The sequence below is a fragment of the Drosophila serrata genome, unplaced genomic scaffold, assembly GCF_035046125.1.
Source record: "Drosophila serrata isolate PLE 108 unplaced genomic scaffold, ASM3504612v1 contig_272, whole genome shotgun sequence".
Taxonomy (NCBI): domain Eukaryota; kingdom Metazoa; phylum Arthropoda; class Insecta; order Diptera; family Drosophilidae; genus Drosophila; species Drosophila serrata.
The window spans coordinates 9039138-9061030 of NW_028257170.1; the positions used below are offsets into that span (position 1 = coordinate 9039138).

The following is a 21893-nucleotide window of genomic DNA, read 5'->3' on the forward strand; positions in this document are numbered from 1 at the left end:
AACTTATACACTGTAACCTCAAAGCTCTTGGGTTTTGCTCCACGAATCGCTTTAGCGCAGATGATCGGATCCCTCTCTGAGCCCAAATTGCTGGTTGGGATATATAACTCTCGCTATCTCCCCCGGATAAAGTTCGCTGAATGCAAAACAATGCGAAAAGACTTTGGGACTTTGGGATGTGCACAACCCACACACACACTCGCGGATGCCAGAGCTAAAAAATGCAAATGCAAAATGCGAAAACGCACAGTCACAGTCACAGATGCAATAATCAAAATGGAAGAAGCCCTGCCTTTGTGTGTATATGTGTGTGAGTCCTTCTGTCTGTCCTTCCGTCCCGAGGTCTGAGGCAAAAGTTTTTGCACTCCCTGCACTTAGTTCTATTAGAGAATAGCGAACCAACCCGACCCGACCCGGCCAAGAGGCCAGCGAGCAGATAGCGAAAGCCGTTCAAGTCAAGTGCATTCGCATTATACCCTCTCTGTCTCTCACTATCTCTCTATATCTCTGGGCTATGAAGTGCACAGCGCACAGCACAGCACGGCCACCGATACAGATACAGATACAGATACAGATACAAATGTTTAGCTTATCACCATAGTGCCATAGTGCCACCCACATGTGTATATATACTCGTGTACGAATTGCAAATATTTCAATGCGCGTTCTATTTGTATATACGCACATCTCTACCTCTCTCTCTGTTTACGTCTGTATTCGTTTTGTCGGCAACAATAACAAGCGAATTTATAAAAAACATATATACAAAAAAATAATAACTACAGACCAACTACAACAATAGCAGGAACAATAGAGAAAGCAAGCAAAGTGTCCCCAAAAACCAAAACCCCACTGCATCTTGTAGGTTCTCACAAAGGATAGCGTTACGGTTTCGGTGGATGCAGTGGTTTACTATCGCGTATCAAATGCAACGGTCTCTATAGCGAACGTGGAGAATGCCCACCATTCGACCAGACTACTGGCACAGACTACTCTACGAAACACAATGGGAACTCGGCATTTGCATGAGATACTCAGCGAGCGTATGACGATTTCCGGCACAATGCAGGTGAGTTCAAATCGGTTGACAGTAGTTGCCAGTTGCCAGTTGGCCCCGGCCTGGGACAAGGAGCTCCACCGGCTCCACTGACTCCATCGAGCTGCTCTTCCTCTAATTTACTTATGTTGCCTCTTTGCCACACACACACACAAACACAATAGAAATGTACACAGGGAAATTAATATGTTAAAGGGAAAATTAATGAGGAAAGCTTAATGGCCTTTTCCAGCTTCAAGAGGCAAAATTTCTAATGTTATTTAAAAGAATAAGGTCTAGTCTTTTCGAATAAAATGTTTTTTAAATTAAAATCTCCTTGAGAAAGTAAAATGATATTACAAACCCCTTAAGAAAGAAGCAAGTTCCTGCCTTAAAATACATTTTAAACTTATTTCAACTAATTTTAGACATTGAAAGGCATTTAAAATTTAGCAGAAAATGTGCTGAAGATATAAATATTTATTTATTTTACAAGATAAATACTTGTAAGCGAAGTTTAAAGATGCATGTTTCATAAAATATGTTTAAACTTCAAATCGACACGTATAACTCAGTCAAAGTAAAAGGATATTATAAACTCCTTCAGAACGTATCAAGTTCCCACCTTAAGATACATTTCAAACTCCTTTTTAGGATGTCTAAAAATCCTTTTTGCAGTGCACAAAACTCCCTGTGAAATGAATGCAGCAAGGCAGCTACTTTGCCAGTCCCTTCTGCTGACAGATGACATTCAAGTCGCTGCTCCTAATTATGCAGCATAAACCTTTAAAGTTTTGCGGTGCAACTCCGCCAGCGGAGACAGGAAAATATTAATTGCGAAATTTAGCAGCTGCCAAAGACAGAGTCCACCCGTGCCTGGCATGAGAATAATCTTGGAGCCAAAGTGCTTTTTCATTGCACAAAATTGAAAATAGGGAGCCGGGATGGAGTGGAGTTGCGAGCCGCATATCTTAGCAGCTGCCAACTTAACCCAAATTCTAAAGGCATGTCTTGCAACGTCGGCGGTGGCGGTGGCGGCGGCATTCGTCGTTTTATTTATTTATTCTTCATGCCATATGAAAAATAGTTCAAAATCAGGCGAAAATCTCAAGCAGCATCAGGCGGCTGCTGCTACTATGGTGGCACGTCGAAGCGCACATGTGAAAAATGCCAAGTTGCAAGGGGCTCCCTCCGTCGAGTGCTGCATTTTTAGTTTCTCATTTCAAGGATGCTGCACGACCCACAAACACAATGTGGCCACGTGGAGCTAGGGGGAGCAAGGATGGGAAATAAAAGCACAGAAAATAAACAAACTGAAAAACAAAACTGTTAACGACCTGAAAAACGCGTGTAAACAAAAACTAATGTATTTTTACTGCTATTTCTCACACGGCTCATCCACCGACCCACCGACCGAACTACCAACCAACGAATCCACCTACAACCACCTCCACAACCACAACCACCACCACCTGGCGTCCAATCATAAACAGGTTCAACTCGACGAAGCCACCGATGCCTGGGGCATCAAAGTTGAACGTGTTGAAATGTAAGTAGCACAGCTTTTTTAACCCCCTTTGCAGCACACTCAGTTGCAGTGGCAACCTGGAAAACTTTCTATGTCAAGCTATAAAAGTAATTTTATAAACGGTTTGCCTCGACTACAGTCGAAGTTGATGATATGCTCTAAAGGATGCCGAGAGCTCTGGCATTATGGCTGCTTACGATGTGATTTCTTTAAGGACTTGGATTAGGTTCAAGGAGTTAGTATTTTAAAACCCTTTTTTAGGAGAGTTTAAGCTGTTTTAAGGGAACTAAGACTTAGGTGATGATTGGGTTTCTAAGTCTTCTCTTTTAGATATAAATTTGTTTTAAAGATATATTATATTCTGCTTAGAAAACCATTAGTTCAATTTCTTTTTGCTCAATATTCAACTTGATTTTATTTACTATATAACCAAAGAACCCTTTAAAATATTTCGGTTTCCTGGTTTTAGTAGAATGTAAAGCTGTTTTAAGGGATCTAAGATTAAGGTAATGAAAATTTGGGTTTCTTAAGCTTCTCTTTTAGATATACATTTTTTTTAAAGATGTATTATATTTTGTTAATAAACCCATAAGTTCAATTTCTATTTGCTCAATATTCAACTTGATTTTATTTACTAAATATCCAAAGGTCCTTTAAAATATTTCCATTTCCTGCCAACACTTTTCTCTAGAGACCAAAATTGTTGCCAACTTATTTATTTAACTTTTGGCTCTGTAAAATCCTTTCAAATTCCATTTACCACTAAAGGTGTACAGGTGAAAAATCAAGTATTCATCGCCAGTTGCCAAAAGTTTCTAATTGCGTTATAACAAAACCACCAGGTGCTGACTCAACTCGCCAGAGACTTGAGTTTTTGCCAGCTTATATAACATCTAAATTGGCTTTCGCCATAATGTAGCCCCAACAAACATTGTCATAGCCGCGACAAGGAAGGCCAGGCCACATCAGTATAGAGTTGGTTGTCGCCTATTTGTTCTACCATTTTTCCTGGGCATTTATCACACAACAATAACAATAACGCTGGATGATGGCCAGAAGTGTGGGTGGGTGTGTGTGCTGCTGTCCTTTGTCCTTTGTCTGTCCTGTCACCGAGCTGGGGCCCCGTTGTTGTAATTTATTATATGCCGCTCACAGGGGGCAAGTGGCTACTACTTTGTCAGCTTCAGTTTCGCAGCGCCAAGTGTGACGTTGGCACGTCAAATGCTTACATATGCACAGGAAACAATTAGAAAGAGCTTTCTGTAGATAAATTTAAACGATTTTTAAGCAATTTCTATAATTTCTTTTGATATTTAAATACTAATATTCCAAATCAAAGCCTAAATGGATCTCCCTGTCTTCTTATAACCAATTCCTTGTAGGGATTAGAGGTAACTTTAATAACTTTAAAATCCATATTCAGATTCGCTCTTTTTTCCGTGTTGCCAACAAATATGGCGGCTGGTAACAGCGGCTGGTGTTGGCCATGTTAAAACAGCTGCAACAACTTGACGCGTTGACGGTTGTTGTTGTGGTTATGCTGCTGCGGCTGTTACTACCTTTTTACCAACTCCCATTTCCCCACAACAACCCCTCACAAAACTTGGCCGGTTTCATTTTATGGCAGTTGTTGAATTTTTCATTACTGCATCTGCCTTCCTTTATTTCGCTGGCAATATTGCCCTGACTATCTGGGATGTGTTATGAAAATTGATCAGCGCAGCTTAACAACATTCTTAAATGGCCAATAAAATGATGTGAGAAATGGTGCACCATATATATATTATTTCGTTTAAATTTTAGACAAATAGGGCGAGATAAATATTTATATATATTTTGATAAATGAAACTTCATGCTCGGTTGGCTGTGAAAAATACTGGCTGAGACCGCGAGTTGGTCGAATTAAAGATGCGCCATTACGCCGAGCTGCGAGGCACATTAGCAGGCGCTTGGCACATTTTGGTCTGATGGCAGACAATTTAATATGGAAATTGGAAAGCACACTTGAAAAAAATGGGTGGGTTCAAGTAATTCAAGCGAAAATGATTGAAAGAAGAAGTAAATATATAGTTAAAGGCAAGGATAAGTTTGATATTACACCGGTTTCTGAATATGTTGCTTAGACCAAGACCCAAAGCATGTTTTGGCAGTTTTCGACTAAAATTCCCAACTGGTTTAAGTTACCAACTGTAGCATTTAACTTCTAAGGTAGATTTTTTAATAGAAAAGGATTATAAAGTATTACAAAATGTATATAAATCGAAAAAAGAGAAAGAAACCCAAGTTGGTCTTTTATATTTTTTGTCTTAAAACCAGTTCTTGGATTGTCACTTTCCACTGATGTTTACTTATTTTCTCCGAGTGTTTGAAAACTTTTTGAGAATAGAAATGGTGTTAGCTTCGAATTACGGGTATTTCCGCTATCTGCCGTATTCATCCCCAACCTCCTCCTCCTGGCTAATCTCATTTTCTCCATCGACCGAACAGCAAGGACGTGCGCCTGCCCGTGCAACTGCAACGCGCGATGGCCGCCGAGGCAGAGGCCGCCCGTGAAGCCCGCGCCAAAGTCATCGCCGCCGAAGGAGAGCAGAAGGCATCTCGAGCATTACGCGAGGCGTCGGAGGTGATTGGCGATTCGCCGGCCGCCCTCCAGCTGCGTTACCTGCAGGTAGGTCACTGACATTGCCATTAATTTTGTTTGTATTTCAGGTGGGATTTTACTAGAGGATAAGGATATATATATATATATATATATATATATATATTGCATGGTACAAGTGCATGTAGTAGAAAAATAAATGGAGTTTTTTAAACTTTGAACATGTGGATATACATGTACTTAAATTTGTATGAAATAAGAGATGTAAAATGGTTTTAAAGATTGCATCTTTTATTAATAACTTTTCCCATTAAACCTTATGAATTTATCATGAACTTCACATATTAAATATTCCAATTTTCCACACAGACACTCAACACCATATCCGCGGAGAAGAACTCGACGATTGTGTTCCCGCTTCCCATCGATTTGATAACGTATTTCCTGAAGACCAATGAGGCCACAACGCAGCAGAATGCGGCGGCGGCTGCGGCAGCGATTGGCAATACACCGCCACCGTTGCAGCTGGCACCGCAGCAGCAGCAATATCAGCAGCAGCCGTATCAGCAGCAATATCAGCAGCCACAGCAGCAGCAGCAGCTGCAACAACCGCAACAGCAGCAGCAGCAGCAACAACAGCCGCCGCAGCAGCAGCAGCAGCAAGCGCCTCAGCAGATGCAACAACAACTGCATCAGCAGGGACAGCAGATCTCATCCGCTATGTAAATCCGCTTCAGGTCATCATATTGATTCGGCATTGTCGAATCGAAAATGCTCTGCACAAGGCTAAAGAAAATTCCAGGGTATCTAAGCTCACAAGTTGCACTTAAAAAAATCCAAGAAACCAAGCAAAAGATCGCTTAATTATGTTTCTTACTTGTTTTAATCTGCAATCTGTAAGCCTAGACATTCAGTATTTTCTTGGAGTTCTCTAAACTATGGCTAAGTGAATTTACAGGGTATCAAAGTCAAAATTTAGTACGCAGAAAACACCACCAGAAACAAAATTAAATCAGTCTCTTTTTTTTGTTTCTAACATATTTTCTCGTGCCAAGTATACTCTTCGATCCTCTGTCATTTTAAACAAATTAATGGGTATCAAAGCTGGTTAGCTGAATTTTAAGTTTAAGAGGCACATTCATTATCTCTTGTGTACTGTGTTTCTTTACTCATTTTCAACTGAGCGCCTTGATACCCCTTAATAAGCCATCGAAATTAAATGTTTGTGCAGAACATTTCATTAGTCAAATAAAAACCAACGGAAACAACGATTCATGAGAATCAAAAAAATGTAGTTCATAACACCGATAAGTGCGATTCGAATGTGTTCGCCGGAAGGAGGCCCCAATAGGTATATAATTATATATATAATATTGGGATTCTGAGGTCATATAGGTACGAAAATACAAACCTAGACTAGTTTCATACGAGGCGAGAAATAGAGTTTAATATTTGTAGCTTTACGACCAGAGGATGCAATTCTAAAGATAATACGTAGGACTTAGCAAGGTGCAATTTACCACACTATATATAAATATATATAAAAACAAAATGCATATACATATACATAAGTTACAGGTAAGCCTGTCAATTCAAAAATCCCAAAATAAATAAAAAAAAAAAAACTCTCTAAAACACTTCGCACAAAACATTTACACAGTTATCGAAATATCGTAAATAATCAGCAAGTTAATAATTCAATAATATCATAGTTAAATCGATGGCCGCTCAGGTGAAAATTCTAAAACCAACCAGTTTTGAGAATTTTGAATTTGAAAATTCGATATAGTCAAAAATGGTTGGTTTGGTTTTGTATTTTCACACCTAAAAACTGATATGACCATTGATTTTTGTTGTTTTTTTTTTTGTTTTTTCTTATCTCCTAAATGTCCGTTTTCTTAAGTGTCAGTTAAGGGATATATTTCTTTTCGAAAACCTTATTATTAAAATGTTTTTGTTATAAACTATATTTTAGACAATTTTGTAAAGACATTCTATGAAAATGAGGCGGAAAATCGTCAAATAAGACCAACGCCAAGATGAATTCGCTTCATTTTATAGAATGCCTAAGCAAAAGAGGATAAATGTGGTAATTTTTAATTAAAAGGTGGGAGCATACGATTGTGAACAATATTTTCTAAAAACTTCTGATAGTTGTCCTTTGCCACTTCGACACTATCACTTCTAAGAATTTTATCAATTTCGTCCCCAAAATGTTACCCTTTGCAAAGGCGTCTCTGGGTAGCATTTAACTTTTCTATTTTTGGTTCACAATCCTAGCTTTTTCCCTTTACTAAATGTTTTTGTTATATACTACATTTTAGATGATTTTGTAAAGACATTCCATGAAAATGTTGCGGAAAATCGTCAAACCAAGACCAACGCCAAGATGAATTCCTCTTCATTTCATAGAATGTCTAAACAAAATAGGATAAAAGTAGTGAGAGCATACGATTATTTTCTAAAAACTTCTGATAGTTGTCCTTGCCACTTCGACACTATCACTTTTAAAAATTCTAGCGATTTCGTCCACGAACCTAAGACAGTGGACATTTTTCTAAATGTTACCCTTTGCAAAGGCGTCTTAGGGTAGCATTTAGCATTTTTGGCTCCACAATTATTTTTCGATATAATCCGAATTATTTTAATCACAACGAATGACATTAACTACATTAAGAAAACGGGCCCGACGCATATTATTAATATACATAATATTGAACAGTTGATAAATGCATTTTAAAATGGATTAACCTGGTTAGGATATGGGCCTACTTTGGGCAGATAATAGACATATTTGAACAGTTGATGAAAGCGTTTTGTAAATGTTTAGCCTTAAGATGTTTGCCCTGTTAATTATGGATGACTCTAAAAATATATTGCTGTATACTTAGCTCTTGCATATGAATGTATAAAACGTGATCGGCTATGCCTCGATGTATATTAGAGAAAAATGTTGTCCGCACTTGCATAAGTAAATACTTTAAAGTCTTGGTATTGATATTGGATATTGATATTGATAACTTGAAATATTACCATGTGTATAAAATGTGATGACACAAGTTGCAGAGTACACCCCGGATTCCTAGTTACTTCAATTGTTATTCTGTTTCAACTAGAGTTTGCCCAGGATACTAGCCGATTTGTTCGATTCACTTGCACCTCGAACGACTGTGGCCGAGACCAGTGGTTGCCATATGGAGCCTTACGATCAAATCCGTTAGTGAGCAACGTTCGTAGGTCCAAATACGAATGCCAAACAATAAATAAGAGTAATACGAATTTATTGTACATACAATAAACAAAAATAGCAAATATGCCCAAACTATACAGAACTGTTTTACCCCAAAATGCATGGCGGATATGTACATATATATCCCCAACATATATATTCGCCCCCAATAAGATATATACATCGTGCAGGATCTTCTCTGTCGGAGTAGCGAGCCAAAATGAATACATTAATATACATTTGTCAGTAGTCACCAGTCCCTTAAAACAAAAACAAAAAAAAAAATAAAGCAAAATTAACCTAAATCGAATTAGAATCGGTCCTTTCAAAGTGCATTTGCAAGACACTGAAACGTTTACTTTTTAGCGCACGTCATGGATTAAAATCGAGTTATTGAATTAATTATATATACATATACAAGACAAAACATAACGAATTACATATTATGTACAATTTTGCCTTTGAACAATTTTTAAACGGAAACGATTTCATTATTCTATATACATACATGTATTAAACCCGGAAAGGAACAATAAAATATAAAATTTCATTCAACTTTTTTGGTATCCAAAAAAGCGAAAAACAAACATATCATGGGTTTTAATTATTTTCGAATTTGGAAGTGATTTGGGTAAGTTTATGAATGTAATTATATCCCTATTCAATTGTGTATTAAAGTATAGTATAATTTTTTAAGAGCAGGGGTGTCAAAAGTCCGAAATCGAGAATCTCTGTGCACAGAAGGAAAATAAGGCAGTAGTATAACATTATTGCTTTGTTACTTAAACTTTCTAATTCCTTAATTTGTTAATCAGTTCTTTACTAAACGCTCTTTTTTGAGAACCTTACCAATACTTTAGTCAATGCAAGCGAGTTTATATCGCTTTTTAGGTGCTTAATATCTCTTTTTAAATTCCTGAAGCTGTTAATTTTAATTTTACCTTCCCAAAGAACTTTTATTTATATACTATTTACAATTATAGCCCTTCAAAAACCCAATTAAAACAACCAGTATTTAGTTATTACATATTTTTCAATTTTATTAGTTATTATCATTATTATTTGTATTATGCATTACACACCTAACCGACTTAACGGACACATTTCTATCATTTTACATCAGCTAAATTCAGTTTCCATTCATATTTGCTTTCGTGAATCTGTGAATTGTTACCATTATCCGTATTACATGACAATCTCCCATTCCTTTTGTTAATTACTATAATTATTCATTCGACATTGTTGTCCATCATGTTTGTTTTTTGTTATTCAATGTTATATCAAGCAACAATATAGAATCTTTGGCGGCGCATGCAACACGCCTACCCAGGCAAAGGCTGAAAAATTTTGTAAATCTTTCAATTTGATTGCCGCAGTTTGTATAAAAAGTTTGTGAAATTTACGTTCTTCTTGTTTTGTGGTTAAATGCCTCGCGTGCTAAATGCGCCGCCAGTTTCCCATTGCTGATTTTGCAGAATTCGATTGGTATTATTATGGTATTATTATTCAATTTAATTTGTCGTTTATTTCTACACGTTATATGTCAAGTTTATATACAAAAAAATCATCAACTACGCTAAACAATTTCAGTTTTGCCTGTGAATTATAACAATATCCTTTTTTTAATTAATTATTTGCAATGATTCCGTTGTGATTCCGATACGTTGAATGCAATTTCATACAATGATTGGTTTTTGTTGTTCTCGTTTTAGTTTAAGCCTGGTTATCCTATATAAACTGATCTCTCTGTGTGTGTTTATATGTCGCCGTATAAATGTTCTTTACAAATACATAGATCTCAATGCGAAATGCTAAACTTTGGTTTTATGCTACAGAATGTGCACACAATGGCCAACACAATATATAATATATATGTATATGCTATATGTACTATATCGATGAACGACAAACTAAAAACTATAACAAAAATCAAATAAATTAAATAAAGTCTCCTCTCAATCGATGTCTGATGTGAAGCTAAGATAGGTATGTGTTTTTTCTGTGTGTTAATGAGAGTTGATTTGAGTGTGGTCTCTGGTTGATTGATTGATTGATACGGTTCGAATCATTATCGTATGATATTTAGCATTTGAAACCCTGGAGATAGCAGTTTATCCATATGGCTTGAGTCGGGCTATTGATTTGGGCTGCACACGCAAGGAACAGCAGGTGTGGAGAGGAACTAAATGCGGGCCAACGCTGCAGGTTGTACATCAATAGAGATATATCTAGACTACATGGACAGTGCCCAATTGTGTGTGTGTGCTTGTTGTGCTTAAGTATACGAACAAAGTATAAGGTATAAACAATAATTTTGGCATAAACTTAAGTGTACTATAAACATTCATTGGTTCAATTGCTAACAACGAAACGTGAAATGCTTTCTCTTTCTCTCTCTTTATCTTTTTGTGTGTTTTTCAATGATTTGTACAAAATGCAATTTTTCGCAAATGAATTTTCTTATTTCAATCTAGTTTTCTGGACATGAAAGTAGAAGACGAGGCGTGGGCACGCTGCCACCTTATAAGTAAATGCCATCATTGGAGAGTTTCTCATTAGCAACAATTTGAAATACATTAATGTTTGATTCGGATTCGGATTGATTTAAATAATACTTGGCTTAGTTGTAAGATAGTCGTCTCGTGTATTTGTGTTTCTTTTTTTTGTGTGTGGAAAGTATCAGAAGAAGAAACTATTCAGCAGAGGGAGGAGGCTTAGTTCAAAGAGTTATCTAGTTTGTAGATTGGATTGGATTGAATTGTTTATACAAAAAACCTAAGCACCGATTAAAGTAGCGTTTAAATTGTATAGCTGTATTCGATTTGAAATTCAATAGAGTTGCCATCAATTTCCTTCCTACTTGACTTCTTGGTATCCTCGGTATCATCGTTATCTCGACCCCGTAAGCTTACAAAACTAGTTAAATACTTTCTATTTCCATAGTACATACAGTTAGGTATATATATATATAAATTATAAAATAGTTTTGCGTGTAAAATATAAAATTTAGTTCTTTCCGATTTTCGTGTTTCATTTTCTTACTTTTTTTTTCTTGTTTTTGTTGCTGGATTCAGAGAATTGTTAAGATACGCTTAAACACATACATATATACCATACATATAGAGTTCATGGGTGTGTGTTGTGTGTGTTGCTTGGTTGGTATGCCATTAAAAAGTCTTAAGAATTATAGTAAATATGCATATAAATGTATAATATATATGTATAACTTTATATACTATATATATATATATGTCGTACGAGTGTGTATGCGTGTGTGTAGGTGATGTGTGTGATTAGGCTCTGGACTCGGCTGCTTAGTCTTGCACCTCTCGGTACGGCACCTCGGACGTGACCGAGAACGACTCGAAGTAGTGATTCAAGAACTCGAACGTCGGCCTCTTGTCGGGCACGGCATCCCAGCACTGGAGCAGCAGCTGGTAGATGTTGTCCGGGAAGTAGTGATTCGTCGGTTTCGGCATACGGAAGCCCCGTTCGATATTCTCAATCACCTCCCGACTATGCATGCCCGGATAGGGCACTTGTCCGTATGTAAACAGCTCCATCAACAGGATGCCATATGACCAGACATCCGATTTGATCGAGAACTTGCCATAGATGATCGCCTCGGGCGCCGTCCACTTGACCGGAAACCGTGAGCCCTGCTTGGGACAGTACTCGTCATCGGCTATAACGCGCGCCAGTCCGAAATCACAAATCTTCGCCACATTGTTATCGGCAATCAGTACATTGCGTGCCGCCAGATCGCGATGGATGAGCAGCTTAGACTCCAGATACTCCATGCCGCTGGCCACCTGAGTAGCGATATAGATGAGATCCTCAAAGTGCAAGTAGCGGCCGTCGCCCTCGCGTAAAAAGTCCAGCAGACTGCCCTTTGACATGTACTCCTGCACAATGTAGATGGGCTCCTCCTGCAAAGCAAATATATCCGAAATTAATAAAGGCTTAGAAAAATATATTGCTTCCCTTACCTGTGAGCAAACCGCATAGAGGGCCACCAGGCGATTGTGACGGAACTTCTTCATAATAGCCGCCTCCTGCAGGAACGCAGCCGTGGACATGGTGCCCTCACGTAGGGTCTTCACCGCCACATCGATGCTGTTGCGCCACTTGCCATAGAAGACCTCACCAAAGTTGCCGCGTCCCAGTTTGCGCAGCAGTTGAATTTCGGAGCGTGGAATCTCATATTTGTCGCGCAGCTCCGGGCCCAGGTCCCACATCTGGGGCTGGGGCTTGGGGCAGGGACGCGATAGTATGTGACACAGGCCAAGAGCGTTTTCTGCGGCGATAAGAGAATTAATAAATGGATTTTTTCCACTTCATTGCCTACAACTTATTATTGTTGACGCTTGCGTGTGGGTGGTATACTCACTGCTATATGCCATGACCAGGGCCTGAAGCGAGGGGAAGGTCTGATTGGTGGCTATATAGTAGCCACCATTATCCAGCGGCTTAATGCGATAGTGCTTCACATGGTATCCACGTCCATCTTCCCAATCCTTCACCGACAGCGAATAGCCATCGGGATTGTGCTCCGAGGGTCGAACGAGGAATGTGCCACGTGGATTTTCCTCGGCCAGCAGAAGTTTATCCGCCTCCTTGCGCAGCACGTTCTCAAAGAACCAGCTGGTGGAAGAAGGATATTAGAGGTTTATGTTAATATTTCAATAAATCAATCAGGTTATATATATTAATTCAGCAGATGATTGTGTTTTTAATTGAATTTATGCAACTTTTGGTATATAATTTAGTAAAATTCAAGTTTTTCATATTTAGAAGCCATATAAATTATCAAAATCTCTGCTGGCCCTTTTAAAATCAAAGCACTTACTCCTCGCTGTTGACACTGCGCTCCTCGGCCACAAAGTTGAGCGGGATGAGGCCCTCCTGGCGAGTGCTTAGATTCACGACGCGCCACCAATCCGATTCGGTGTCGTCGATGACCTCCATGCGGTCGCCCTTCATGAAGCTCAGATCGGACTCATCGCGGGACTTGTAGTCGTAGAGGGCCACAACGACACGCTTGGGCATCACTCCGGGAACGCCGGCTGTAGGAAAAGCAGGGTGAAGTGGTGTCTAGTTAGTGGCAAAAATGTTCGTCTGGCTGGGCAAATTTGATTTGCGTCCTTAAATTGCAATTTATGGCGACAAATTGGGAAATATACTTTTTTTTTCATACATATACATAGATATATATATATATATATTCCTATTTGCCTAACAAAATTGCCTTAAAACTTAATTAGAGTTTAATGAGTTCAAGTGTGGCTGGGGTGTAGATGGTTGCCAAATGCAAATTGGATAGCATAGCATACATTTTCGGGGAGGTCGCCATAAACAAAACAATTTCATTTCGTGTATGGTAAGTGTGTCCCGTTGCCAAGCCGCGATTTTTGGCACTGACTTGCATTTGGCTAATTGATTTAGCCCACAAGCAGCGAGGCAACGCATAAATAAACTGCTGTCCACTCTGGCATGCCAGAAGTTGCCTTGGCCGCTCTTGGCTTTAACTTGGCTTTGGCCACGCCCCCTTTTTCAGCAGGGCATTCGTGCTGACAAAGGCGGCACAAATCACTGGCCAACCAAGCACTCAACCTCTTGATGGGTTTACACGACCTAAGCGGCTTTAGGGGCCTATATAAGCCCATAGTACTGTGTGTAGCCGTCATGTCATGGATAGAAATGCCAGTAGCAGTAGTAGTAGTAGCAGCAGTTAATCGGCTGCCGGCTGCGAGGTTTTGCATTCCCAGCTGACGGTGACAGGTCACATCAAAATAATTCACCAGCCGTCCACAGTCCACTTCAATGCTACTTGGAATGAAACGAATGGTGGCATTTATGCCATGGGAAAACATGGGGATTGGTTCCCGCCTTTGTGGTTTCAAAGTTATGACTGCTAAAGGTTGCCGTTTAAAATGTAACCTTAGTGCAACGTAATCTACAAAGAAGATATATCTAGCTGGAGAATACTTTTGCAAAAATTACAAATTTAAATAGGTAAAAGGTTGGTATCTGGAAAGATATGTCTACTTGTGGATTTAATAATGCATTTTACCTTACTTTATCTATTTCTACATGCTCTAAATTAAACCTCTTGTTATCCAAGCGTATATTTCCCTTTAAGTAAAGGTAAATGGTATCCCTTAGAGCAGTGCAATTTGCTCGTGGCAAATATAGCACCCCTTTGCCAGCTTATTAAACTGTTACGCAGCTGCAACAGCTCCTTACACAACTCCTTGGGGTCTCGTATAAGCCAACACAATGTCGTGTCATATCGTATGCAATATCCCCGCTAAGGTGGCATTAATCCAACACCACCTTTCCACCCTGCTGATACCCTTTTCCGGGCCACGAGAACTGGTCAAGGTTAACGACTGTTGGTCGTATTACCAGTGCAAATATGAGCATTGCGTTGCTACCAACGTGGCTGGCAGCAAATGACTTGACTCCACCTCTGAACCTCCTGGGAGACGGAACTCTAATTATGGCAGTAGGTGTACTGCACAGGTAGTTGCTTGGTTAGTTAGTTTTTGGCGGGTTGCCTGGCGCTGCCTCACATTATGCAAACACCGAGTTGGCCTCTGCGGGTAAAAGCCAATCTCTGTGGCAGGCAAAAAGTCAAATTGCTAATTAAAAGCTGAAATTATCACTCCACCCGCGAAGGCCCAGGAGGATAACAGCCAAAACAGCTAATTACTAATGCATGATAATACACATACAGGCAAACTTCGCCCACTTGAACTTCTTTAATTAGAATGTTGGCGACGCATAAATATAATTGATGGGGTCAGCTTTTATCGAGTAAATTAATCTCTTTAATTAAATAAATGCACTTAGCATGGGAAGTTTTAAGTAATGCAAAGGATTAAAGAATGAAAATCACTTGAAATGTTAATTTCATGTAAAGAGAAATAATTCGAAATCTTAAAGGGAATAAATAGTTATCAAAAACTATAACCGAAAACTAGAACTTTATTCAATGTAATCAATTAAAAGTTACTCGAATCAAAAATAAAATCAAATCAAGTCGAAAAATAGTATTGTGTGCCAAATCATTTATAAATGAATTACATCAATAACAAGAAAGGAAGCTAACTTCGGCACGCCGAAGTTTATATACCCTTGCAGATAGAACTTCTATGAATAAAAAACCATACAATACAAATTATATATCTTTGTGTTAAAAAACAATCAAGTAATACCTGCTTTCATTTCATTCACCTATACATATTATATTTGCAGTTTTACATTCACTGATTTGCATTTTTCCTCCACATCAAACGATCGTTTGTATGGCACCTATATGATATAGTCGTCCGATTTTCATGAAATTTACCACAAAATTTAAGACTTAAATTAAATGCCTATACCTAAAATTTGATGAAAATCAGTTGAAAACTGAAAAGGTTATAAATTTAATTGTATTAATTTCTCGATCGTTCCTATGGGAGCTATATGATATACTAGTCTGATTTTCATAAAATTTTATGCAAAATTGTAGAGTATAGTAAAATGGCTATATCTCAAATTTGATCCCATTCTATTGAAAACTGAAAAAGTTAAAAAATTTTTTGTAAAAATTTTCCGATCATTCCTATGGCAGCTATATGATATAGTCGTCCGATCCGGCCCGTTCCGACATATATACGAGTGAGAGTATATAGAAGGCTAACTACAAAATTTCATTCAGATAGCTTCAAAACTGAGAGACTAGTTTGCGTAGAAACGGACAGACGGACAGACGGACAGAAGGACAGACGGACAGACGGACAGACGGACAGACGGACAGACGGACATGGCTAGATCGACTCGGCTGTTGATCCTGATCAAGAATATATATACTTTATATAGTCGGAGGTGCCTCCTTCACTGCGTTGCAAACTTCTGACTGAAATTATAATACCCTGCAAGGGTATAAAAATGAAACAAAATAAATAAATAGAATCATATACACAGAATTTCAAATGATATTAAATTGAATAAACTAAATCAAATCAAAATAAAGAATCAACTAAAATCGAATAAAATGGAATCCAAACAAAAGTAAAGTTCAATTTACAGCTAAACTCCCATTCACACAGTTGTTTCAATGACCAATTTGTTTCCTTTTTACCGAAGTACGACTGTAATTACTAATGCATGATAATACGCATATTAGATTGGGGTTTTTTGGATGGGTTGTTTTCCCAAAAATATATATGTATATCGGAAGGAAACTCACTTGGTGTGGTGCGGGGTCTGATGATATCCACGCCACCCTTTCCGCCAATTTTCAGCGGACCCCGATGATTAGGATCTGGAGTGTAACGCGAGTCCAGCGAACCGCCATTGTTGTGCTTTTGGCCAAGAACGCCGCCCATATTGCCGCCGGCGCCGCTGCTGTTGATGTGCGTCTGGCCAAAGGTGTAGTCGGATTTTTTGTAGCCTCCCGTGGGATAGGCCAATGCCAATTCCTGATCCTGTCGCTTGCTGCAGCATTTGTTGCCCATGGCTTATGCGATGTCCTCCTGTTGATGAGCGCGCACTTGAGCCTTGTGGGTTTCGCGTTGAATTCGTGTTGTAATGAGCTTTCTATAAGTAATTGATTTCCTATCCTTTTCAGCTTTAGTTGGGGCAACACATATTTGGCATTTAACGAGTTGTGTTTGTCTTGCAAAAGTGTTTTCTTAACAATAATTAAAAAGTTGCTTTAGCCAAGATTGTGTGTTGTATCGTTTTTAGTTTAAACTATCAGTCGAGTTGGCTTATGGTTTTGTTCTATTTTTTGGGCCCCTGCCTTAAGTTTGCATCAAAAGCTGCAATTGGAGGGCATTTGCATTAGTTCATCTATCAACTGCTATCTCTCCGTTGGCCGAGTTGCAAAAACGCATTTCGTGTGGGTAAGTATAAAAAGTGGCCAATGTTGCATTCACAGATGCAACTCCTGCTGCTGCTGCTCTTGCTCCTGCTCCTTGATTGGATTGATCCTTGCGGTCTGTGTCCTGCCAGCAATTCCAGCCAGCGACCGTCTGCACATTGCTGGGCAATCCTCGTCGTTCGTCGTCAGTCACCTGTGAGCCGTAGCAATAAGTAAACAGAACAGAAAAACCGAAATTAGTTACTGTGTTAATAAATATTCATTAAATAAGCATTTGGCCAGACAAAGGACCCCGGTCAGTCACTGACCCCCGGCGTCCACTCAGCCGGAGAGACCGCACAAGTTGCCTCTTGCCAATTGTCCCAGCTCCTGGCTGTGGCATCCTCTGTGGGACTCGGTAAACGTTTTTGGCACATTATTACACTTGAGTTGCCCGGAGGAAGCTTCTCGACTCCCATAACTACAGCTCAGGAGGGTTCATCAGCCCCTCAGGATTAGAGATGCCCAGCGATTTGAATATCACATTACAAATTGCATAACATGTTCGTTTTATTTAGACAAACTGGTTTAGCTTAATTAAATTTGAAAAAAATCGTTTTATTTTTCAATGGATTGTGTTATATGCGTAATAAGTACACTGATTACATATCAAAATGCCCATGAAATTAAATATTTAATGAGGGGTTCTCATGTCTATGCGAATGTGGATTGTAATCTGATTTAATTACTCAAAACCAATACGGTTGGGTGATAGGGGATTATAAAATAATAACTAAATACTGAACTAGGTTTAGACTTATTTAAAAATTATAAGCATTGTCATTCAATTTCATCTTGATTATATTACGTTTCTTTAAGAATAGATTCCTTATACATTAAACTCAATTAAAAGTCGTAAAAGCTATCACTGTTTCTGCAACTCATCACTCTCTGTGGCCGGCGGACAGAAGTGGCACACAACCTTTCGACGAATGCCACAGAAACCACAAAACAGCAAATGCAACATCAGTTGCAGTCTCTTCCAGCGGAGGCGACCATTTGAAAGGTTGCCAGCTGGGCAGGCTCAGTGCCTGTCTCTCGTCTCTCGTCCAGAGCCATTGTCTATTGACTCAAGCCCGGCAGGCATCTGTTTATTGTTCAATTGGATAATTATGGTCTCCAAAGCGGAGTTGAGGACACCGAGAAGGAGGAGAATTGGAGTGGCAAACGGGGTTGTTGCAGGGGCGGCTGCAGTTGCTGCAGGGGCGTGTTGTGAGGCCAAGGTTGAACCACTCTGCAACATGTCTCTCTCTACCTCCCTCTACTCTCCCCTGACACACAACTCTATGGATTGCTGCTGCAGTTTCCAATTTTAATTGTTATTGTTGCGCATTTTGTTGTGTCTGTCTGGGTGTGTGTGTGTGCGCAGCTGGCATGAAATTGTCGCTCCGCTGGCAGTTGCCCCCGGATGCCAGGATGTCAGAATGCCAGGATGCCAGGATGCATTTTGTGGCATTAGCTAATATCCTGCCATTGTCCTCCTTTATGGCATGCCGTCAATTATTAAAGCCGAGTCTCAAGTGAGATTAGGCGACTTAAATATTCAGCAAACAAAGAGTACACTTGAATATTTGTAGTGCTTTTTAGGAGTTGGCTCGAAGAGCCTTTCCTAATCATTTTGGTTCTGTAAAATAATCCTATTTGTTGCCAAAACCTTAAAGGTTTCTCTTTGAGTGAATGCATCCAGCATCCAGCTATAAAATGCAAACGGTGGAAAGTGTTTGCTGACTTGACAGCGAAGGAGAACCAGTGCCAACACAATGCCTGCCTGACTCCGTGTGGAAATTGTGCCAGGACATTTGAACTGTCTAAGTTTCGTCGGCGCGACGTCTGCATTTATTGTCCCCACAGCTTGATAAACACACACACTGAGAACGTGTAGCGCTTTAAAGTCCGCCCGACAACAGCAACAGCAGCAACAACCATAAAAAGTTTGAATGGATTTGCGTTCGTTTGCCCATAAAAAGTCAAAGTTTGTTTTTCGGTGAGTTCATGAACCCATTCGTCCAGCAAAAATAATAGCAACAACAGAGTCAGCGAGAAAAGTTCCACGGGGGTCAAGCAACCTTTTATTTTTGGGGTCGTGTAGCTACGATGAACGAGAGAGTTGCCAGCATTGAGGCTGCAATAATGTTGGGAAAATTCTATACAATTATATTCGCAGCTTTATGAGATGTACTTTAAAAGTCACTGACTGACTGGATTAGGTTTATATGCTTATACTATGAGCACAACACAAAGAGAGCAACAGTTGAGGAGCCCCGGTGATAGGATGGAAGTGATAAGAAAGATGAGTAGATAACACAAAATATGTATAATATAATAGAATGCTTTTCAAAATGACTCATTGTATCTTAAACATGTTGTCTTTTGTTTATTTTAAAGAGTTAAGATAGGTAGCAAGATGGCTTAATTAGTCACAAAAATAATTATTAATAGTGGGGATGCCTAGCCTTGTTTGCTTGATTGATAAAACTTAGATTTTAAAAGAAATTAATATTATATAAAGAGATTATTAATTTAATTTATTCTTTCTTTATCATGAAGAACATAGTTGTTTCTGGTTGGTTTTTATTTATGTTTTCCTATAATAATGATCTATTCTCGAATGTTTTGATATCTCTAGTGCTCTCAAATCTCTAAGGATTTAATTTTTATACATAGTGATTTATAATCTGAAATTATAGGAAACCTAAAGTAAATTAAGGATTTAAATTTTATAACGATTTATAATCTTAAATTATCTAATACATACTAGTTATCCGAAACATCTGGTGATTTAATATATGTATATCTAGAAATTTGAAATCTCTCGTTATTAAAAGTTAATAATGATCTAACATCTCTACTTAATTAGAGTCTCTGTGATATAAAATCTCAAATTTCATATTTTCGTTGAATTTAAATATCTGGAGATTTTAAAATTCTGAGAATATAAAAACACTTATCAGAGAAAGTATGCACTTACTATATTATAATGAGAACAGTATTGCCTATCAAAGTTTTCTTGGAAAATGTTATAAGTTTTTTGAAAATTAATAACCTATACCTTTTTAATTTCTTGAAGGAATATTAAATTGATTTACTTATTATTTATTTATTATTGTTATTATATTTTGTACAATGTTTTTATATAAAACTGTGTTGTTTTTTTTACATCCTAAATCTATGTCCCATAATAAACTAAACACTTTTTTTCTGGGTTAAATTTTCACCCATTTGTATTAATTATTTTTGGTTAAGAGTTTATAGACATGATATAAAATCGCGCACACTCTTTTCTTTTGAATATTATTCCCATTTCGATACATTTTATTCCCAGGACGACAGGTGGCGCATTGTCTGCCTATAGAGACCTTGCCGCAGACATGAGCGATTTATAACCCCAACACACGAGGACCAAAACTCACACACTCACACATCCATATGAAAAGCTCAATGCAAATGGTTGATTGGGGATTCCTGGCCAAAAAGGGTGAGGGTGCAAAAGTTGGAATCGAAAAAAATAGGTAGACACATATATACGAATGTATACGATATATCATAGTTGATGGGTTGATGGCCAGTAAACGAGAAGCAGTGAAATTCTCGGTTTTCCATCGCTGACAAGCGATACGGTGTGCGAGGGAGTATATTCTGTATGTGTGTCTGTCTGTCTCTCTCTGTGACATGAAAATGTAATTTTCTAGTTTACTTTTTGGGGGGAAAAGCGGGTCATGTGTTGTGTTGGTGTGTTGATGCACACAAGCAATGAATTTCCATTGTTGAAGTTGACAAAACTAAATAAATACTTAATTGGATATTGCGGCTTTGAATGCGCCCGAAAGACGGCAACACGAATGTGAAAATATGGCATTTATGATTCCGAGTGTATAAAGTGTGTCAAGATGGGAATTGGACATAAAATGTCCATAAATCCAGATGTTAGAATATTATTAGAAATTTAGAAGATTGTGAAGGTAGAGTAAGTGCATATTATAAATTCGAATACTATCCAACTTGACTTTTGAATAGTTAAATAGTTAAATGAATTCATGTTGAAAGTGGGTCAATTTATGCTTGTCAAAATGGAAAGAATTTATCAAATCCACAAATCAAATACTGAAATTAGCATATAAATGGTTTATTTTAAATGTTGATGAAGTAAAATACTTTATGATTGCATTCTTTGAATACATATTACCCTTATTTTTCGTAATTGAAAATGTGAAACCTCCTCTATATAATTTTTAACCAAATCATTATTAATTTTGTAAAATAAAATAAAATAGCGCACATAATCATACTTTCTACTTTCTTCCTGATTCCTCCCCGAGCACATCCCCACAAAGCATTTGAACTACATTTTTGTCAAATTAACAATGTACCCAAGGAAAGAAAAAAACAATCAAATATATAGTTGCGACAATGTCTTCCTCTGTCTAATAAAATCAAATATTATGCAAAAGAATTTGATTCCCCCAGGGGGGTTGGGGGTTGGGGGTTGGAGGCAGGAACCGACCGCATGTCAGGCCAAATCCTTGAGGACATAAAGGCATTAACTGTAAATGCCGTAATGCCGTCATTTCCCGATGACAGGCCCCCAC

At 38.4% G+C, this 21893-nt stretch overlaps 2 protein-coding genes across 16 annotated transcripts in view; one reads left to right on the forward strand and one right to left on the reverse strand.

Moving 5' to 3' along the window:
* LOC110190420 (band 7 protein AGAP004871) overlaps positions 1-8980 on the forward strand; it is a 48260-nt gene extending 39280 nt beyond the window's left edge. For all 11 annotated transcript variants that reach the window (XM_086833579.1, XM_086833582.1, XM_086833580.1 and 8 more), the window contains 4 exons: positions 866-1069; positions 2530-2585; positions 5053-5233; positions 5534-8980. In XM_086833579.1, coding sequence (XP_086689705.1) covers positions 866-1069; positions 2530-2585; positions 5053-5233; positions 5534-5890 — 798 coding nt within the window. In that variant the 3' untranslated portion in view covers positions 5891-8980. The remainder of the gene's footprint in view (positions 1-865; positions 1070-2529; positions 2586-5052; positions 5234-5533) is intronic.
* A 427-nt stretch (positions 8981-9407) lies between these two features.
* Positions 9408-21893, reverse strand: part of Src64B (Tyrosine-protein kinase Src64B) — a 41664-nt gene continuing 29178 nt past the window's right edge. For all 5 annotated transcript variants that reach the window (XM_020960267.2, XM_086833574.1, XM_086833575.1 and 2 more), the window contains 5 exons: positions 16633-17461; positions 13243-13459; positions 12784-13037; positions 12383-12690; positions 9408-12322 (listed from right to left, as the gene is read on the reverse strand). In XM_020960267.2, the coding sequence (XP_020815926.1) occupies positions 11708-12322; positions 12383-12690; positions 12784-13037; positions 13243-13459; positions 16633-16900 (1662 nt within the window). In that variant the 5' untranslated portion in view covers positions 16901-17461 and the 3' untranslated portion in view covers positions 9408-11707. The remainder of the gene's footprint in view (positions 12323-12382; positions 12691-12783; positions 13038-13242; positions 13460-16632; positions 17462-21893) is intronic.